The following is a 22969-nucleotide window of genomic DNA, read 5'->3' on the forward strand; positions in this document are numbered from 1 at the left end:
ATTAGTATTTGTAAAAAAGAGAGAAGTCGGTGAAACTGTCCTCACTTACTCATAATCAATAAAATATGGCAGAAGGGACTAAATAACGACTTTAGAAGTTTACTACTGTCACAACACAGGGCAAGACCATGATAGGAAGGAGGTTTCAAAGAGGCTCCAAGGAGACATGGATAAACTAAATGAGTAGATGAAAATGTGGCAGATTAACTGTAATGTAGGAAAATGTGAGGTTGTTCACTTTGTGGTATAAAATTAAAAAAAAAAGTCTTCTATTTTACGATGAGTAATAAGTAAATGACCCACCCAGCCAACACACTTTTCCTTCCTCTTCCCTCCGGGAGAAGGCTCAGGAGCTTGAAGACTTGTATGGCCAGATTTGGGAACAGCTTCTTTCCAATTGTGATAAGACTGCTGAACGGATCCTGACCCGGATCTGGGCCGTACCTTCCAAATATCCGGGCCTGCCTCTCGGTTTTTTTGCACTACCTTACTTTCCCTTTTCTATTTATGATTTATAATTTAGATTTTTAATACTTACTATCGATTTGTACTCCAGGGAGCACGAAGAGCAGAATCAAATATCGCTGTGATGATTGTACGCTCTAGTATCAATTGTTCAGTGACAATAAAGTATAAAGTAAAGTAAAAAAAAGTGACCTGTGTCCTTGTACACAAAAATACTCAATTAGGAAAGCAAATTGTACAGTATGTTGGACTTTAATACCAGAGGTTGTAAGTGCACGTGTATTGTTTCAACAATTAACATAATGTATCGACTAACTGCACATTCACAGAAAATAGGATTAGTCTCGTAGATGAAATACTTCATTGACCATTGCTTCTAAATACCATGATTCATTTTCAAGCCTATTTTATCTAAATTCTAAATAACTCTAACGAAAATGTATTGAGAAACATTAAACAAATAACTAAATAATTAATTGATGCTATAGATAACAATTTAATCTGCAGCAACACTACTGGATGACAACCTAATAGCACAAAGTTACAATAACTTTAGCAATACAGCATTAGGAAACATTTAATGGATCTTACCTTGTGTAAAGACGTCCACTCAACAAGTTGGAAGGGTGCTGGATCAATCTTACAGTTGTTGAAGTCTACTTCCTCATCCAACTGTTTTTCTTCCCATTCCATAACCTAGGGAAACAGTTTTAATCATCAGTTTGCAATTACAGTGTTTCCGCGGCTCACAACTGAATTCAGCACACAGAAACAGCATAGAGACATCCAGGTAATTAGTTATGGCATTTCAGTGTCTAAATCAGAGTTCAATATAGATTCAATTAGTTAAGTAGTCCCAATCTGTCATTTCAGGAAGCCAGGAAGTTCAGGTTTTAGAGCCTCTCAGCAATTCTAGTGACAATTTTAGTATCAGCTTCACTGAGGATTTGATCTTCTTTCTGACATTTGTGATCTTGAATACAGACTGGAAATCCTAATTAATTCTTCAATTCTTGGTTAAGTCCCCAACTGCTTTAATGTCACAAAATTGAACAGCAATTACTAAAGAAAATATTGTCACAGTTGTGTACATGATCAGCTAAATATGTCAAGAGGAATAGATCTCTTATAATGAAATGCAGCACAAAACATTGTTTGAAAGATTCAACATCACATCACTAAAAGAGTAATTTCCATTTTTTAAACGAAATACACTTAATAAGTACAAATGAACAGAACTTTCAGGAAAATTAAAACAAAATCTCAGAGTTGTATATGGTGACATATATGTACTGTACTTTGATAATAAATTTAGTTTGAACTTTTAATTAATATTCAGTTATGAAATTCATAATACTCTACTGGAACAGTTTACATATGACTATGCACAAACAACTCCTAATTATATGACACAGAACTAGTTGTTCCAAAATATCAAAAGTTTCATCTCCAAAAATATTCACACAGCCAGTAAAGGATATGGTCTATGATAGCTTGCAAAGTGGAAGAAATGAGTTTACATTAACAGAAATGTAAAATCCCCATTGTCAGTCTTGACTTGTCTGAGGTCTTTCACATGGTTGACCATATCATCCTCCTGCAATGTTTCTCCACTTACACCCAGATGAATGGGCCTGCACGCCAAAAGCAAAACACTGCAAACGCTGGATATCCAGAATAAAATCAGAAGTAAGACAGCCTTCGGTTTTTGATCTGAAATGTTAACTCTTTTCACAGATGCTCAAAGTTCTAAGTAAATTTCATTATTAGAGTGCATATATGTATGTCATCACATACAACCCTGAGATTCTTTTTCTTGCAGGCATACTCAGCAAATCTAAAGAAATAATAACGATAACAAGTTTCAATGAAGGATCAAGTAGAGTGCAGAAGACAACAAATTGTTCAAATGCAAATATAAATAAATAACAATAAAGAATGAGAACATGAAATAACAAGATAAAGAGTACTTAAAGAGTGATCATTGGTTGTGGGAACATCTCAATAGATGGGCAGATGAGTGTAGTTACCCCCTTTTGTTCAAGAGCCTAATGGTTGAAGGGTAGTAACTGTTCTTGAACTTGGTGGTGCGAATCCTGAGGCTCTAGTACCTTCCACCTCCTGGCCTGGGTGGTGAGGATCTTTGATGATGATGCTGCTTTTCTATAACAGCGATCCACGTAGATGTGGTCAATGGTTGGGAGGGTTTTACCTGACGTACTGGGCTGAATCCACTACCTTTTGTAGGATTTTCCATTCATAGGCATTGGTGTAAGGCATATGCTGCCTTACTTGCTGAGTACTTTCAACATTTTCTTCTTTAATCACAATGTATTTGCCTGGTGCCATTCTCAAATATCCAGTTGCAACTGTGAACAGTTTTTAATGGTCTGTTCACTGCTCCAGCAATGCTCCTCTGATATCCTAACCTGGCACATAGGAGAATTTTTAAAATTTGATAAACCTGGTGGGAAAACATTTGGAACATTTTTGCTATGGTAAAGGTGCTTATAAATGGAAGTTGTTGCAGCCTAAGCTAAAATCAGCTGGAGGACCCAGCACTGGATTGTTCCATTATCTAACAAACTATTTTAGACCTTATGCATTAGAGATATCAGGGTTATAATTACAAACTAGAAATTAACAAAAGCTCAGCACCATTGTTAAACTGAAGACTAGGCTATATAAAGTGTTAAGGGCAGTGGCAGGTCAGAGGACTGGAAAGTCTTAAGATCAAGCAATGGAAGAATAAAAATATAAGGGAGAAAATGATTTTGTAAGAAAAATTGTGAGAATAATATCAAAATAAATAGTAAGAGTTTCAATAGATAATTAAATATGAAAAGGCAGTTAAGATTGCTGTAGGATTTCACAATTAAAAATAGGAAACAAAGAAAAAGCAGATGTTTTTTGCATCATGAAGTTCACTGCAAATATGAATAAAGAAATAAACGGGAAAATTTTAAACAATTGGGAGGAATTCCTATAAATCCCGATCACAAGGGATAATGTATTAGAGTCAAAGATGAATAGATCTCCAGAATCCAATCACCCACATATAAAGGCTCTTCAAAAGTGGCTACAGTGTAATGCTTCAAAAATTGCTAAATTCCTGGAGGCAGTAGAAAATTGGAAAACCAGGTTCATAATAGAAGGAAGTCAGAAGGCGGGAAAACATAGACAAGTTAGGTTAACATCTGTTGTTGATAAGTGTCACAAATGCGGAGTCTGGGCACTCTTGTACACAGGCAGCTGAAAGAAGTCAGCAGTCATGCACATGAGAGTATACACATTACTGTCAATTAAGGTTTCTTTGTAATTGTATTTAACTCTCTTTCTTTTGGTTCAGTCTTGTCAAGTCTTGATTTAAGCACAGCAACATCTCTCTTTCTTTACCTTAGTCCATGTTCCAGGAATGAAGATTAGTGATTCGAAAGATGGTGTTAATGGAGTGGTAGTAATATAGCTTCAGATTACTGCTTTCGAACTGCAGTGAATATGTTAGTTTTTAGTTCGTTTGAGAGTTTTTAAGTTAGTGGCCCTGTTGGCCCAGCATTTATTTTTTCCTTAGTTCAGTTCAGTTCTTATTAAAGCCCTTGGGCTGTTCACTCTATGTCTGTGCACCTGGGCCATCACTGAACTCGTGTCAGAAAGGCTTGATCACCTAAATGGACCTGGTGGAGAGAGAACAGCTGAAACTGACCCTGAATTTCATTGGTCAGGTGGAGGAGAAGTTAGAGTCGGTAGAGGCTGGGTTGGCAGAAATGGCTTCCACAGTGCGACAATTACTCTCAGAGCGGCAAGATCAGGTGCCAGCACTTACAGTGGCAGTTCAGCAACTCATCATAGACAGTCAGAATCAAGCGGCAGCCACTACTGAGCAGCTTTCTGCCAGAACAGCCCCACCTCCAGCGCCAGCATCTCCCCCATCCTCCTCTATTGCAATCTCATCAGCTTTAGCCACTAATGCCCCAATTCCCTTGACTGCTTCAGGACCTGAACTGAGCATCCCTTCACCAGGCAGATACTCTGGTTACCCTGAAAGCTGCAGAAACATTATTCCCTAGTGTGAACTGACCTTCCAAGCACAGTCAAGTCAGCTCAGAGATGATACATGTCAAACTGGCTTACGTGGTGACCAACAAGAACAGGTTCTCCTGCAGCCCAGTCTTCCCAGCAATTTCTTGTCGAGTTTAGGGGAGTGTCTGACATTCCCGTACAGGGTCAGGAGTCTGCCCACCGACCCCTGCGTTAAGGGAGAGGGTCAGTGAGAGACTACGAAGTAAAGTTCCGCACTCTTGAGGTTAAGATGGGGTGGAACGAGAGATCTCTCATCACCTCTTTCCAGTGTGGGCTGAGCAGTGCATGATGAACGGGGTAGCTTGGATGAGCTGATAAATCTGGCCAATCGAATAGACAGCTGGGCATCAGAGTGACAGAGAGAAAAAACAGCTAGAGCCTCCTAACTCATCAGATCACCATCTGTCTTCACTCCCTCTCTATGCAGTCCCCGGAGGAGCCCATGAAAGTGGGGGGGTGCCCGCACCTATCTCAGGAGGAACAAGGTTGGTGCAGAACAGGTTGCTGCCTCTACTGTGGATCTCCAGGACATTTCTGGGCATCATGACCCAAGCAACCAGTAAAATAAGAAGACCCATCAGTGAAAAATGGAATTCTGAGGGGCTGATTCTCCCTGCAAGCACCTTTCCCTAATTGAGTAATGCTCTCATCTTCTCCAGCATGGCGTTCCAGACCCATCACCCTCTGGCATTTATTGACTCCGGGGCAGCCAGGAATCTTACGGACATGTCTTAAGCACAATGATGGGGAATCCCCACTCAACAATTGAAAGAGAATATTGACATCAAGGCACTGGATGGTTGGCGTCTGGGCACTGGTCAGATCTGCCTTTCCACAGTACCCCTCCAATTTGTGCTAGAAGGCAACCACAGGGAACAGCTCTCCTTCAGTCCTCTGATCTGCTGCAGGTGCTTAGCTTTCCCTGACTCTCTTAACACAACACATGGATCAATTGGTCCCAAAAGACGCTCCAAGAGTGGGGGCTGGCATGCCTATCTAGCTGTCTGGGTCCAGCTCACACCCCTGTCAGCATATCCCTTCCTGGGCAAACTGCTATTGTGGACTGGTCTGGAGTTCCATCTGAACATACTGACTTTCTTGAGGTGTTCAGTAAGAAGGCGGCCACCTCCCTGCCTTGACACTGGCCGTACGACTGCTCGATTAACCTCTTACCTGGTTCTGGTCCTCCTTGGGGTGAACTCTTTTTCCTGTCTCATACTGAAACAGTGGCCATGGAAGAATACATCAAGGAGGTAATGGCCTTAGGATTTATCAAACCATCTGCCTCACCGTGGAGTGTATAAGGTGTCCAGGGAGGGGTAGCACCTCTGGTGAAGGGACTTGTTGTGTCCATTCCAGGGCAGCTCACTCACCTTTGGTCCCCACTGGACACTCAGCTCTCACCTGTGGCTCCACGTAGCTGTTTGCATGTGACAGCGGCCACACCCCAGTACACTGCTTCAACAGGCAGGCTAAACCAGGTGAGGGTAGCTGGTGGCCTCATACCCCAGTGAGATAGGGATTTGTCTGTCCTAGCATGGGGAAGTAGCTCTGGCGGACTGGGTGGATGAGATCTGCAGGGAGGTGGCCCTGCAATGCTCCATGGAGAGCCATGGGAATGATGAAGCACAGAAGATGTCATGGTCATCCACAGCAACCAAAGAAGAGCCCAGTTTGTGATGCTTGTTCGTACCACTAGACCTGAACTTCTGAGGTTAAGAGAATGGAACTGCCCCAGTGAAATGGCTTTTCTGTTTTAAGCTCCCTCCCACACAGGTTTCCTGTCATCATTGGACAAAATGGACAACCACCACCTCCCAGCAGAGGCAGACTTCTTTTTCGTGAGGAAGAAGGATGGCAAGCTCCATGCCTGCATTGATTATTGGCTCCTCAACAATATCACGGTGAAAAAGTGCTATCCTCTTCCCCTGCTTGCCTCAGCTTTTGAACATCTCCAAGGATCAGCCATGTTCTCTACGATAGATCTGCATAATGGTTACAACCTAGTTGGCATCTGAGAAGGGGACGAGTGGAAGACAGCATTCAACACTCCCTCTGACCACTATGAGTACCTTATGATGCTATTTGGTCTGGCCAACGCTCCTTTTGTTTTTCAGGCCGTGGTCAATGATGTGGTCCGGGACATGTTGAATCAGTCTGTTTGGATGACATTCTTACCTATTCCCACTCTCACTAAGAACACATCCAGCATTTCCAGAAGGTTCTTGGATGGCTCCTCGAGAACAACCTTTATGCGTCATTCTTGGGCTACATTCCACTATTCAACTAGACCCATGTAAAGTTCAGGCAGTTGTAAGAGTGGCCCAAACCATCCATAGTCAAACAGTTGAGGTGCTTCATGGCGTTTGCAAATTTACATTGCTAGTTCATCAGAAACTTCAGTTCCATCGTGGCTCCCATAAATGTACTCCGCAAGAAAACTTCTGCAGGATTCCAATGGACACGTGAAACAGATCAAGCGTTGTTAGAGCTGAAGTAACACTTCAACACTACCTCAGTGCTGCAGCATCCAAACCCATCTCATCCATTCAGCGTCAAGGTCGATGCATCCAATGTTGGCATTAGAGCTGTACTCTCCCAGCGCTCCCTGTGCTTTTCTTTCCTGTCAGCTGACCCCCATGATGTCGTGAAATGAGAACTTCTGGCTGTCAAGGAGGCCCTGCAGTCATGGCAATACTGCTTGGTGGGAGCAAAGCACCCCTTACTGGCATGGACCGATTACAAAATCCTCTCCTACATTTGTGATGCCAAGAGACTTAACTCCAGTCAAGCCTGTTGGGCTCTCTTCTTCGCCTGGTTTAATTTTACCCCCCTCTACCTCCCTGGCAGCAAGAATATCAAGGCCGAAGCAATCTCCCACCAACTTGATATCTCTGAGGACAACCTCAATCCAGAGTCCATCCTTCCCGCACATTCCTAGCTGCTCCGATGATTAGGGGAATGGAAACAGAGATGAAGGCTGCCCAACAGTCAGATCTAGGCCCAGATGGGGATGTCCCAACCAGCTGTTTGTCCCTGCTGCTGTGTGCCCCAGAGCATTGGAGTAGGGCCTCTCTTCCCATCAGGTTGGCCGCCGGGGGATTCGATGGAGCATGCAATTTACAGGGAGATGATTTTGATGCCTATCTATGTCCAAAGATGTCCATGACTTTGTCTCTGCCTGTGCAATGTTTTGCTCAGAACAAGACATCACATCAGCACCTTGATGGTCTGCTCTGCCCATTGCCTGTGCCTTATTGCCCCTGGTCCTATCCCTTGATGGACTTCATTACTGGTCTGCCTCTGTCAGATGGGAACACTACCATTCAGGTAATTGTGGACCAGTTCTCTAAAGCTGACCACTTTGTTGCTCTTCCCAAGTTCCTGTCAACTCGTGAGGTTGCCACCCTCGTGGTTCAGTACAAGATCGGACTGCACGATCAGGACACAGTGTCTGATCAATGACAAAGGTCATGTCCCGTTTTAGGAAAGCTTTCTGTTCTCCTTTGAGAGCTACGGCCGGCCTCTCGTCAGTTTCCCACCCCCAATCTAACAGCCAGACTGAGAGTGAGTCAGGAGCTGGAGACAATTCTATGCTGCACTGACTCTTCCAACCCCATGACCCGGAGTTCCCAGCAGTTTGGGCGGAGGTTACCCGCAATAACCTCTAGTTGTCCTGCACTGGCATACCCCCACTCTGAATGCCAAAAGGGATTCTAGCCACCTCTCTTTCCTGGCCAAGAGATGGATGCCCGAGTCCCTGCTGCTAAACCATTGGTCCATTGCTACAAGCGCACATGGAGATGAGCCAGATCGTCTCTGCTGCAAACACAGAAACAATATGCCCAGCCTGCTGATCAGCTCCAAAGGCAGGTGAGGCTTCTCAAACCAGGGGAATAAGTCTGGCTGGCATCCAGAGATCATCCACTGAGCGTAGAGAGCTGCAAGTTGACCATATGCTACGCGGGACCATTCGTAGTAGAGAAGGCTGTTAACAAAGCCTCCTCTAAGCTGTGTGTGACTAGCATCATCCACGAAGATTCACCCATGTTTGCCAGCTCATGCCAGTGACTACTCCTCCGCTTGCACCAGTCACCACCACCTTCCCCACCCCACCCCCAACTCCATGCTTGGTGGATGGATCCTGGTCTGTTCTGTGTGGTGCATCCTGGCATCTTCCTGGATGTCCAGTCGCATGTTGATTGGGAGGAGTGTGGCCCAGAGGAACGTTCTTGGGTTCCGGCTTGACACATCCTGGACGTCTTTCATTCAGGACTTCCAGCAGGCACAGGCCTCTGGTGCCTTGGGATCTGTGGCTGGAGGTGGGGGGCGTGGATTCAGTCACAGTCACGGACACTGCTGGGAATCTGGGCGCTCTTGCAGGCAGGCAGGCAGGCAGGCAGCTGAAATAACACAGCAATCATGCACATGAGAATGCACACATTCCAGCCAATTAGGGTTCCTTTGTAATTTCATTTAACTTTCTTTCTTTTGGTTCAGTCTTGTCAAGTTTTGATTGAAGCACGGCGACGAGAGAGCTCCTTGCTTACGTTAGTCCATGTTCTGAGAAAGGGGATTAGTGATTTTGATCGACACTGTTAAAGAAGCGGTATTGGTTTATCTCTAGGCTACTGCTTTCGAGCAGCAGTGATGGCAATAGGTTTTGGATTGTTTGAGGGTTTTTAGTTAGCAGCCCTGTTCGTCTTGCAGTTATTATTTTCCTTGGTTCAGTACAGTTCTTTTTAAAGTCCAGTGAGCTGTTCATACTGTGTCTGTGCCTCTCCCTCTGCCCTTGGGCATCGCTGAGCTCTCGTCAATACGATGCTAGAGTTAATATTCAAAGAAATAACTAAACGCTCAGGACATGGACTATAATCAACCATGCAAACATGAGGAAATCTGCAGATGCTGGAATTTCAAGCAACACACATAAAAGTTGCTGGTGAATGCAGCAGGCCAGGCAGCATCTATAGGAAGAGGTACAGTTGACGTTTCGGGCCGAGACCCTTTGTCAGGACTAACTGAAAGAAGAGCTAGTAAGAGATTTGAAAGTGGGAGGGGGAGATCAAAAATGATAGGTGAAGACAGGAGGGGGAGAGATGGAGCCGAGAGCTGGACAGGTGATTGACAAAAGGGATACGAGAGGATCATGGGACAGGAGGCCCAGGGAGAAAGAAAAGGGGGAGGGGGGAAGCTCAGAGGATGGGCAAGGGGTATAGTGAGAGGGACAGAGGGAGAAAAAGGAGAGAGAGAAAAAGAATGTGTGCCCCACCTCCCCCTTGTAACTTCTCAAACTTCCGCTAATGCCCCACCTCCCCGTCGTACCCCATCCGTTACTTATTTATTTATATACACACATTCTTTTTCTCTCTCTCTCCTTTTTCTCCCTCTGCCCCCCTCACTATACCCCCTGCCCGTCCTCTGGTTTCCCCCCTCCCCTTTTTCTTTCTCCCTAGGCCTCCTGTCCCATGATCCTCTCATATCCCTTTTGCCAATCAACTGTCCAGCTCTTGGCTCCATCCCTCCCCCTCCTGTCTTCTCCTGTCATTTCGGATCTCCCCTTCCCCCTCCTACTTTCAAATCTCTTACTAGCTCTTCTTTCAGTTAGTCCTGACGAAGGGTCTCGGCCCGAAACGTCGACTGTACCTCTTCCTATAGATGCTGCCTGGCCTGCTGCGTTCACCAGCAACTTTTGTGTGTGTTGCTTATAATCAGCCATGTTCCTATTGAATGGAAGGCAGGCTTGCGGAGCCTGGTGACCTGAGCGGCTCCTGCTCCTGTTTTTTAGTGTTCCATATATTCCATTATCTTGCAGTTAAGAGATCATTAAAAAGCAGGGCTTTACAAAGGAAATGATATTAGTCCCACAACACTTCCCACTTGTTATCTAATCTTTTTGACAAGCAACTCACCTAAAGGTAAAATCCTCAAAGGAATTTGACAGGGAGGTGGAATTAATTACCTTAATGGAGATGGTGGCTTCAGGGGAAAGAAATCTTAATTCACCTTAATAATAATAATCTTAAAAAGACTTCAGCATTCAGGGACCTGCTTTCAGGGCTTTCGGGCAGATAATCTTATGACTTCATAAAAAGGCAAAGGGCATTTTGTAAAACTGGTCATTTTAGCAACGATTAAGATAAATTCATCTTTATGCCTGGATTTTCTAATCAGTGGCACATGAACGGGAATTGTCCACTGCACCAACAGCCACTCACAAAGTACATGGTTGCTGTCATAAGATGCTTGATTCTAAACCTTGCAATTAAGCATGGGAAGATTTATTAGAAAGTCACATTTTAACTACTGTATGGAAGGAAAGTGAAAAAGAAAGTGGGGGAATGAGTGAAATGAAGATTTCAGAAGGAATGACAGCTATGTCAGCATTAAGTTAGTTGTTGCAATCTTCTTAGCAGAATTTAGCACACTACTTCATTACAAATTCACTCATTTTGAATGCACCAACCCTGTATGGAAGTGACAATCCAAAGAGGCTTCTCAGATCTTGTTGAAATTACATTCTGGCTGAATCTACTTGCCTCCAATTGTTTAGGATATGAAAACCAAAGAAAATTAATTAGCAAATACATTGCTGCATTAGCCAAATAAGGTGCCAATGCTCTTGCACTGCATGAATCTAGTCTTCTTGGTGCAAATTATGTGCAGCAAAATTTTGCTTTTGCACCAATTGAAACATGTGGAAGATAGGATATGATCGCTGAAGACTAGCAATGGAGACAAGGTAGTTAAGTTTAGGAGTAGGGACATGATATTGCAGTTATGCAGGTCGCTGGTTGTGGAAGTTATAGCAAGGGTTAAGGTAATGTCCAGGTAAGGATAGTTTACAGATAGTATGCAGTCAACCCAGGCAAGTCAGGCCTTCGAAGAAAGGACTAAAGGGTCTTGGCCCAAAAAGTCAACCGTATGCTCTTTTCTATAGATGCTGCCTGGGCTGCTGGGTTCCTCCAGCATTTTGTGTGTGGCATTGACTATTTACCAATTGGTCATTAGGCAGCAGGCGGAGGGTAGCAGTCACCAACAGAATCAACAAACTCATTCATAAGGCCAATGATGTTGTGGGGATGGAACTGGACTCTCTCACGGTGGTGTCTGAAAAGAGGATGCTGTCTAAGTTGCATGCCATCTTGGTTAATGCCTCCCATCCACTACATAATGTACTGGGTGGGCACAGGAGTACATTCAGCCAGAGACTCATTCCACCGAGATGCAGCACAGAGCGTCATAGGAAGTCATTCCTGCCTGTGGCCATCAAACTTTACAGCTCCTCCCTTGGAGGGTCAGACACCCTGAGCCGATAGGCTGGTCCTGGACTTATTTCATAATTTACTGGCTTAATTTACATATTACTATTTAACTATTTATTACTATTTTTCTATTACTATTTATTATTATGGTGCAACTGTAACGAAAACCAATTTCCCCCGGGATCAATAAAGTATGACTATGACTACGACTGCGAGTCAACTCTATATAAATATGGTATTTCTTCGTGCTGATAGTGCTGTGTTGTTCTTCTTATGTGCAAGTAAATAAAATGTGATTGAGGACGCCCCCCCCCCCCCACTTCCCACATACTTACCACTTTCCGCAGGGATTGCTCCCTACGCGACTCCCTTGTCCATTCGTCCCTCCCCACTGATCTCCCTCCTGCCACTTAACCTTGCAAGTGGAAAAAGTGCTACACCTCCTCCCTCCAGGTGAGGCGACACTTCTGTGAGTCTGTTGGGATCATATACTATGTCTGTTGCTCCCGGTATGGCCTCCTGTATATCGGTCAAATCTGACGTAGACTGGAAGACCGTTTCGCTGACCATCTATGCTCCGTCCACCAGAAAAAGCACAATCTCCCAGTGGCCACCCATTTTAATTCCACTTCCCATTCCGATATGTCCATCCATGGCCTCCTCCATTGCCGTGATGAGGCCACCTTAAGGACGGAGGAACAAATATTCTGTTTGGGTAGCCTCCAGCCTGATAGCATGAACATCGATTTCTCAAACTTCCGGTAATGCCCCCCAACCCCCCTCTCCTTCATCATTTCCCATCTCCTTTTTCCGTCTCTTACCTTATCTCCTTGCCTGCCCATCACCTCCCTCTGGCGCTCCTCCCCACTTTTCTTTCTTCCATGGCCTTCTGTCTCTTTCACCAATCAACTTCCCAGCTCTTTACTTCATCCCTCCCCCTCCAGGTTTCACCTATCACCCGGTGTTTCTCTCTCCCTCCCCCACCTTTTAAATCTACTCCTCAGCTTTTTTTTCTCCAGTGCTGCCGAAGGGTTTTGGCCCGGTATGTCGACTGTCCTCTTTTAATAGAACATAGAATATAGAATATTACAGCACGGTACAGGCCCTTTGGCCCACAATGTTGTGCCGACCCTCAAACCCTGCCTCCCATATAAGCCCCCACCTTAGATTCCTCCATATACCTGTCTAGTAGTCTCTTAAACTTCACTAGTGTATCTGCCTCCACCACTGACTCAGGCAGTGCATTCCACGCACCAACCACTCTCTGAGTAAAAAACCTCCTCTAATATCCCCCTTGAACTTCCCACCCCTTACCTTAAAGCCATGTCCTCTTGTATTGAGCAGTGGTGCCCTGGGGAAGAGGCGCTGGCTATCCACTCTATCTATTCCTCTTATTATCTTGTACACCTCTATCATGTCTCCTCTCATCCTCCTTCTCTCCAAAGAGTAAAGCCCTAGCTCCCTTAATCTCTGATCATTATGCATACTTTCTAAACCAGGCAGCATCCTGGTAAACCTCCTCTGCACCCTTTCCAATGCTTCCACATCCTTCCTATAGTGAAGTGACCAGAACTGGACACAGTACTCCAAGTGTGGCCTCACCAGAGTTTTATAGAGCTGCATCATTACATTTTCCATAGATGCTGCCTTGCCTGCTGAGTTCCTCCAGCATTTTGTGTGTGTTGAGGAACAAGCGCGCGTTTCAGAGTTCAGCTAATTGGTGAGGACACGGTGAGGTCCCCTGGAATATTGTGTACGGTTTTGGTCACCCTGTTATAGGAAAGGCAATGTGAAGCTGGAGAGGGGACAGAAGAGATTTATCAGGATGCAGCCTGGACTGGAGGGTCTAGGTTATAGAGTGAGGCTGATCAGCTGGATCTTTAATTTGTGGTGGGCAGGAGAAAGAAGGGTGACTTCAGAGGTTTATAAAATCACGAGTGCTATAGATAAGATCATAGTCTTTTCCCCAGGCTGGGGAGTCCAAGACTAGAGCGCATGGATACAAGATAGGAGGAGAGAGATTTAAAAGAGACCTGAGAGGTAACTCCTTTACACAGAGTGTAGTGAGTAGCAGGAACAAACTACCGAAGGAAGTGGTCGAGGAGGGTACAATGTAACATTTAAGAGACATTTGGATGGATACAGGGAGGAGAGAGATTGGAGGGTTATGGGCCTAACTCAGACAGCAGGGAGGTTGCTGTGGTTGGCAGGGGCCAGTTAGGCTACAGCGCCTGTCTCCATGCTGCATTACACTATGAATCTAATGTTGTTGTTAAAAGTACGTTGTCATTGATCATACAAGAGCGAGCATAAATGGACATATCAAACAAATCCTTTATATTGATCCTGCACAATTTTCCCTGCTTTACTAGGCTGCAATCCAATAATACAGACAGCCATTCTAGCCCTGATTGATTGTATTGGAAAGGTTGCATTTTCTTTATCCTTTCGATGCACATGTTTCGCTCTTAATAAAATTAGCAAAGGATAAGTTTGTCATTGCCTGTCTTGATCTTTGTAATCTTGTTCTTTTACAGCTTGTGTACCAAGTGGTGGAAAATTCATCTAGGCTTCCGCAATATTCTGGATGTCTGGATATCGGAGTCTAAGTTAATTAAGCTTGTATTTTCATTAAGCAAACCCCTGAGCAATTTATTGAAATGTTTCAAATATGGTTAGAGAACATCATAACATTACATAAACATGGCAGAAAAAATACATCTGAGAAAGATAATTTAGTGAATGAATTATATCATTTACTAATTTTATTAAGTGAAATGTGGACAAAATTATAAACAAGTTTAAAATTCGAAAGAAAGCTGGTTTACCTCTGATGTTGTCATGTCATCTTCAATTGCATATGGATCCTAACCCAAAAATAAAATCAATTAATATTTTTTAATATTTACTACTTTTATACATGTAAATTACAATATGCCCATGCTTGTAGCTGAACATCCAATTCAGAAATGCTCAAATTAAAAACAAGCTTGATAAATTTAGAAGGAAATGCACAACAAATTGTCCATGAATTCACCCACAGGTGTACATCCTAAGCAATGATTACCACACATTCCAAATGAAATAAAGTGACAGACAATTCACAAATTATTATGGTAAGTAAAACATAATCTAGGATTTTGCCAACTAAATCTAATTGTAATCTCATACGGCAGAGTGATAATGACTAGTCAATTTCTTTTAAATTTCCAATGGGATAAACACTGGCTAGCACTACCAGAATAACTACGCAATTTTTTGTAGGATTCTCCCAAGAACCCTGCATTTCCACACTTGAATGCACAATTTCCATAAAAACAGAATTTTTAAAGGAATTCAGGACCATCTGAATGTAAAATCCAGAACTACCTGAGTGCATAGACTTCTATATTGCTACTGCACCTTCTGCATGTCTGAAGCACATGTACAGAGATGCCACGTGTAAGACTTGCCAGTGCACCTGTTTGGTAACGTTTATTCATTCATTCAGTTTAACTTAAAAATTCACCTTTTGCATTGGATCCTTCTGGATCTCGACATTACCCACCTCTCACCTCCCAACTCCAAAGAGCCAATCCCTTGTTTCTGGGATAGGGTGACACCTGCATTTCCTTGCAAATTAGTGAATACATTTCTAATATCAGCATTTGGCAAAATGAGCAAGATTTGAGGGATGTGTAGTAGGAATTACTGCTCTTCAACTTTTAGCTGTAATTATTGAACCGCAAAGTTTAGTAGAACACCAGAAATGTCACCCCAGAAAGTTTCATGATTCATCCAAAAGCCTAACAACTACTATGCAGTTTGAAATATTGCGGAATATTGGTAGCTCAGGTTGGCTATTTGGAAGTTTGGTTGATTGCCGAGCTTGGCAAAATGTGTGCAGACATTTCAGCTCCAATCAAGAAGCCATCATCAGTGCATAGTTGAGGGTGTTGTCTCCTCAGAATGCCAGCTTATGTACTGCTCCAGGGTCCTAACGAATACCAATTAGATGTTGTGATCTGGTTGGCTGGTTCAAAACACTGAGCAGTTTAGCAGTAGAAGATTCTGACTGGCTAGCTTTGAGGAAAGTCGCTTGGAAGTGTTTCCTTCGTTGTCCAGATCCTGAGATTACCTATGACATAGATCTAGTATATGAATCCTTATAGAGAAAAGAGAAATAACGAAGTCAACAATCAACAAAATGCCAGTAATCCATTCGGGACCCCAGAGTATATAAGCTGCACTCTGAGGAGACAACACCCTCAACTACACACTGATGACGGCTTCTCGATTAAAGCCAAAATGTCTGCAGACATTTTGCCGAGCTCGGCGATCAACCAAACATCCAAATTACTAAGCAGTTCAAGAATTTAATTTCAAAAAGCAGTTTTGATTTTAAAAAATCCTGTATCACATTTAATTTTAACTAATTACACTATAGTATTACATTCCCAAATGTCCAACAGGTTTACAGTCAGTCAACAAAACAGCTAGTGCAGGATAAATCAAACCATATGTAAATTTTAGCCTCCATTCATAGTCTGACGAAAGGATGCCTGCTGCCATTGAAGGCAACAGCAGAACTATCTTGTTTGATCTTTGGAGTAATGTGTATTACCATAAGGGATAAACAATTGAACGTTCGCCGTATATGACACTTCACACCAATGTTTGTCCATAAGTTACTCAGACTGCTTGCCTTACAATGAAAACACAAGGAAGAATCACTGGACTGAAGTCCAAATCAAACACAGAGCAGTTAGTGGAAAACTCACCTTCTTTTGTCATCATGAGAGAACAACAAAAAAAAAGGACTGCTGCAAGGAACTAAACTCAAGGGTTTTTGTTCAAAATTACTAAGTGCTTCTTAGTTCAGAATACTAATTCTTCTTTTGCCACCTTGAAATTAATTAATCCATCTTTAATCAAAAGCCAAGGGTTATAGAAAAGCACAGCTCAGAAACAGGTCAGGTGGCCCATTTGGAGCACACCAAACCATTTAACCTGCTTACTCCCATCGACATGCATTGGGTTTCTATGTTGCAAACTTCATCTCATCCGAGTTAGGATCCTGTGCCTGCTAGTTTAAGTGTACAGCTGATTTCAGTACACTCCGATTACTTTACATAGCCCCCAAAAACCGCTTGCATTGTTGAGCTACACACTGTGTGACACTCATCTACATCCACAGGAACTTGTCATGCCCTCACCTCACTGCGTATGTTACAAGGCAGGGGCAGGCCATTAACTATCAGGATGGGAAACAGCTTCTTCCCCCAGGCCAGAAGACAACTGAACCCCCCGCCACCATGCAGACCTCATCACGTATGAAGCACCTGTAGCGCTATACTGTTTACTTTTTAAACCTGTGTTGTATATGCACCTTACTATTTGTTAATTTTTTTGTCATACATTACTTTATGCATTGTGTGTGAGTTGCATGTACTGTGTTGTGCAATTTGGGCTGGAGGAACGCTGTTTTGTTTAGTGGTACACATGGGTATGGCTGAATGACAATAAACTGAATTTGAACGTGAAACTACTTCAGGATTAGCAGCTGCAGGGGGTTCATACTGGTGTTGGATAGCCGTGTACAAAGGGGCTTTGAAGATGGGGTGACATTCTAATACACCACTCTACGGGTTTCCAGAGCTGCCAAGGACTGCTCCTGTGGGGAGCTCTTTGATATAAATCAAAGTCCTCTCTCACATTATCAGCATTAAGAATTTCATCACTGTCTCCCAGCCAGTGCTCTTTCTCTTTTCCATTATTTGGCACAGAGTTCTGTCACTGTGGAAAGATGATGCTGTCTGAGGCCAGACTATTAACTAGGCCCACAACTGCATGAATCCATCTTTCAATGCCTTCTGCAGTTCCCTCCGATGCAATAGACAAGGCGCTCACCAGAGTGGCTGAATCTGATAAGTAAAAGCAATAAAACTGGCAAAAGTCATACGTAAATTTGATGCTAAGGGAGTGCATGATTAATCAAATGATTTTAGTCTTGATTCTTTGTATGAGGATGGGTTGGAATGTTGGAATGCTTCAGACGTGTGTTCATTAGCTCTGATAAAGCACAGTTGGAGATACTTAGCAGATGAGAAGGTAAAATGGGTTCTGTGGCAGATTGAGGGATGATAATTATTTTCATTCTTTAGTGGAAGATGAACAGCAATATCATCTATTAACATGCTCAACATGGCAACAATTGCAAAGCCGATGGGGAGTATACTTGCCTTCTGAAACCACGCTAACTCTGCGGTTCACTGTGTCCCAACAAGGGAGTACCATCAGACATTTATCCAAGCTGGGGAGGAACCTGTCAGCAGCAGTGTTCTCTTGCTGCCAGCTGCCTTTGTGGAGACCATTGGTTTAGCAGTTGCTGTTGCTCATAAAACACTGGGTTTGTAGCCAGCACACACTGTGCTAATAGTGGAGGAAAGGAACTTTAAAGTGATGGATGGGTCGCCAATGAAGCTGGTTGGCTTACCCTTGATGATATGAATTTTCTAGTATGTTGCAGCAGTACTGATCCTGTCAAGAGGACAATATTTCATCATACTCTTACGTTCCACAGATATTAGAAAAGCATTGTTAATAATAGGAAATGGCTTGCTGTAATATAGCAATTACATTGGATCCATGCAAGATTCTGGTCATTTGTGAGCCCAGGATGGCAGGGGATCCAGCGATGGTAATACATTTGAATGTGAAGAGAACGTGATAGACTTTAACCAAAAGGATCAACTTGCATATTTAGGTACTTGTGTACCACTCACTGATGATTAAGTGAGAGTTCACTGCCCCTACTTAAGGATGTTCTACAACAGATCTTCCTCTGCTACTTGCTTTGAAAATAGCAACACTCAAAAGCCTATGGACACTATAATGGGGTGTAAGCGATGTTGTGACCTGAGGGAACAGAAGGACAGTGATCCAGTAAGAAGTGATTAATGAAGAGAGGCTGAGGTGGTGCAGTGACAATGATGACCAGTGGATATGGCAAATATGTGAATGAGCTTGGGAGATGTGATCAGGCTCTGCCGTTTATCCTGCCTGTATGTAAGTATCCTGAAGGCAAACTATAGTGTCAAGGTCCCTCGGCACAGACTAGAAGGGCCGAGATGGCCTGTTTCCGTGCTGTAATTGTTATATGGTTTATATGGTTCAGGGGAGGGCAGAGAACAGAGAAATGCATCAAAACGCAAAAAGAGGAAGATGATATTGTTGTCAGTGGAGGGGCCAGAGAAACAAAAGACTTGATTAGCACCATCAGAAACTTCTGACAGCATGTGCCGCCGGTGAGCAGACAAGAAAAAAGGTGAGAGTGAAGTCAGCTGTAAGATGTACTAGTCTAGATCTTCTCATTTCAGAGACTATGCAGAATGACAGATGAAATAATTCAGGTGAAATTATTTAATACAAAAGAACATTCAATAAAGAATGGCTAGCTGAATGGAAAAGATGTTCTGGAATATGAGGCAGTTTTGTTTAGGATGAAATCACACTGCCGAGTTCATTTCTGGCCTCGTAAAATGCAAATTCTGCATGGTGTGCAGAGAAGAGTCATGAGGCTAGTCTCTGAGGTCAACGATTTGACTTGGAAGGTAAAACTGAGACATCTGGCACTCTCAGTTCTGCTAGGATTAAATTAGTTAATGAAGGTGAGCAGGTCAGCAAGCTATATAGAAAACTGTGAAGGTCACTCACTGGCTGTTAATTTGCAAATAACACCAAGCTGGAGAGGCTCAAACTATGAAAGGTTGTGACCAACAGCGATAAAAGTTTCACATAAAAAATGCGTAATACGTAGCAAAGTGGTTACTGAGACTCTGGTATCATTTCAGAAACAATTAAATACTAATGCTCTAGGGTCTGCCCGGAAGAATGGGAGAATACTCCTTCCCCATATCTCTTATATTGAATATCTAATACATAGAACAGTACAGCATAGGACAGCCCACAATTTTGTGCTGACATTAGTATCAATTATTTTAAATGTCCCGTCTATCATTCATATCTGTCCATTCCCTTCCTTTGCATATCCATTTAAAAGCCTGTTAAAGAAAATCAAGCTCCCTGATTCCACCACAATCTCTGGTAGCCTAATCCAGGTACCTACCATTCTCTGCATACACACACGTCACGTTTAAACTTCCTCTCTCTAATCAATAAGAGCATGTCCTCTGGTGTTTGACATTTCAACGATGGGGAAAGGAACCTGTCTGCCTATCCTATCTATGCCTCTCACCATTTGTAAAACGACTATCATGTTTGCTCTCAACCTTTTATGCTCACAGGGGTTCCCAACCTTTTTTTATGCCATGGACCAATACCATTAAGCAAGGGGTCTGTAGTCCCCAGGTTAGGAACCCCCGTGAGAACGAACCAAGTTTGCCAAATCTTTCCTTCTAGCTCATACCCTCTATTTAAGGCTCCTGGTAAACTTCTGTACTCTTTCTACACTCTCTACATACTTCCCATTATAGGGCGATTGGAATGGCAGGCAATAACTCAAGTGCAGTCTAATTAAAGTTTTATTTTGCGGCAGCATGAATCTTCCTTACTTTGATGCTCAACACCCCTACCAATGAAGGCAAGTGAACATATGCTTTCTTTACTATCTTAGCCACTTTCAACAAACTATGGACTTTCCTCTGTACCTCGGTGCTATTAAGGGGTCTACCATTAACAGTATTCTTTCTCCTTTCATTTGACCTCCCAAAATGCAACATCTTTTATTTGCCTAGATGACTCAGACGAAAATGTAGATGGGTAGGTTAGTAAGTTTGCCGAGGACACAAAGATGGGTGGAGTTATGGAGAGTGGAGAGGACTATCAAAGGATACAGCAGAATATAGATCAGTTATAGATATAGGTGGAGAAATGTCAGAGTTTAATCCATGCAAGTGTGAGGTGTATCACCTTAGGAAGACTAAAGTAGTCATGGTTCCGGCCATTAATTCCCCATTTTCTCCTAATCTCCTTTGATGGCGGCACAGCTGGTTTTCATCAAGACCTGCAGCATAAGAACCCCGGCTTTGCACCCACTAGTTGCCAGATCGTTGGTTTTGCCAGTGTGGAAATTAACGTTTCCCAGCCGCTTAGGATTGTGTGTTCTACATTTTGCTTCAGTACCGAGATTTACCTGTGAAACTCAGTCTCTCTGTGTCAAGATAAGTTTTCTAAGTTCTACTCCAGTTTCAAGATTTACCTGTGAAACTCAGTCTCTCTGTGTCAAGATAAGTATTCTAAGTTCTACTTCAGCACCGAGGTTTACCTGTGTAACTCCGTCTCTCTGTGCTAAGAAAAGTTTCGTCTGCCGCTTTCCTTTCTACGCTCTGTGTCAAGATAAGTTCTGCCTGCCTCCTGCTTTCCTGCACTCTCTCCTGTTTGCTGCTCAATGCTCACGCCCGCGTCTGCATCCTAACTCGATCTCCGTGCCTGTGTCCTGCGTTTGGATTCATCTCGTTCGTTGCAACAAAAGTAAGCAAAAGGTATGCAGATAATGGGAGGATCCTTAGTAGCGCTGATGTACAGAGGACCTTGGGGTCCATGTCAATAGCTCAGTGAAATTGGCCATGGTGACAAAGATGGCATTTGGCACGTTTGCCTTCACTGGTCGGGGCTGGGCATATAAGGAAGCCATGTTGCAGTTACATAAAATTTTTGTGTGACTTTCTGGTCATCCCATTATACGGGCTTTGGAAAGGCTGCAGAAGAGTTTTATCAGGATGCTGCCCATATGAGAGGATAAGGAGAGATTTGACAAATCTGGGTTGTTTTCTCTGGAGTGCCAAAGTTTTTAATATTATAAAAGACAGAGATGGAGGAATCCCTTTCTCCAAGAGCAGACACAAGACATGTCAAGTACTGAAGGAGTGCACTTAAGATGTGAGGAGGATTGTCTAAAGGAGATGAGTGGGGCAAGTTTCTTTTCACTCAGAGCAACAGCAGCCTGGAGTAGGCTGCCAGGGGGAGTGGAAGGGAGCAGATATTGATAGTGGCATGTAAGAGATTGTTTGACATACACATCGATATGCAGGGAAGGATGAATATGGATCATGTAGAGAATTAGTTTAATTTGGCACTGTGTTTGGCATAGACATTGTGGGCCTGTTCCTGTGCTGTATTGATCTATGATGTGATTTTATAACAGTCTTCCCAAGTACATGAAACCAACATCAGAATAGATTTTTTTTAGCAATACATGTACCCATCAAACCTGGAGCCCAATGACAGATACTATTTCTTCTCTGCAATTAGAAGTGAATTCTCAAAGGTATTATCATTTCAGCATCAAATTGAAAGAATAAGTGGCAGAATTATTAAACCCTCAAGGTTTCTGTGGGAGGTTAGTTCTAAACTTTGATTTTAATTTGGAGTGGCTGTAACTACACAATTGCCCACAGCTCTATAACCTCATCTCTGACAGACAACCTGGTTCATGAAGCAGCACACGGCTGGGAAATCACCTACACAGCTCATAAAACTACAAACGGAATATTCTCGCCCCATGAAGAAGCTTGTAGCAAATCCTGAGAAGTTTTACAGGGCTAAGCAATGAGACCAGCTTTGTTTTTAGCTCAGTCCTGCAGACGGAGTGGATACATCTTCAAAAGTTCACGATGATACCTGAATAATGTCAGGAGGACACCTCAGGCAGGTGGAAAAATGAGACTTGAATGGCCTACAAAGGGGAAATACTGAAAGTTGCAGGAAGAGTTCAAGATACATTTTATAAACTTTCAGAGGGGTGTTTTTAAAATCAGGGAGGTTGTTAATCAATATCGTGGAGCATGGAAAATGAATTATCAATCAGACTGAAAGAGTGCGGACAAAATTTAAAGTATGTTGCCGGGACTTGAGGAGCTGAGTTATAGGAAAAAGGTGAAATAGGTTTGGACTTTATTCCCTGGAGTGTAGGAGAATGAGGAGAATTTTGATAGAGGTATGCAAAATTATGAGGGGCATTGATAAGGTAAATGCAAGCAGGCTTTTTCCACTAAGGTTGGGTGAGACTACAACTAGAGGTCAAAGGTTAAATACTTGAGGGGGAACTTCCTCACTCAGAGGGTAGAGAGTGTGTGGATTGAGGTCCAATTTTCAACTGCAGTTTGGATAAGTACATGGATAGGAGGTTTATGGGGGAGCTATGATCCAGGTGTAGGTTG

At 43.1% G+C, this 22969-nt stretch overlaps 1 protein-coding gene across 2 annotated transcripts in view; it reads right to left on the bottom strand.

Moving 5' to 3' along the window:
* The window catches only part of LOC134345279 (chloride channel protein 2-like), a 556059-nt gene that overhangs the window by 22317 nt on the left and 510773 nt on the right, over window positions 1-22969 (bottom strand). For both annotated transcript variants that reach the window (XM_063045696.1, XM_063045695.1), the window contains 2 exons: window positions 14639-14677; window positions 1057-1161 (listed from right to left, as the gene is read on the bottom strand). In XM_063045696.1, coding sequence (XP_062901766.1) covers window positions 1057-1161; window positions 14639-14677 — 144 coding nt within the window. The remainder of the gene's footprint in view (window positions 1-1056; window positions 1162-14638; window positions 14678-22969) is intronic.

The sequence above is a fragment of the Mobula hypostoma genome, chromosome 4 (genome assembly GCF_963921235.1).
Source record: "Mobula hypostoma chromosome 4, sMobHyp1.1, whole genome shotgun sequence".
Taxonomy (NCBI): Eukaryota; Metazoa; Chordata; class Chondrichthyes; order Myliobatiformes; family Myliobatidae; genus Mobula; species Mobula hypostoma.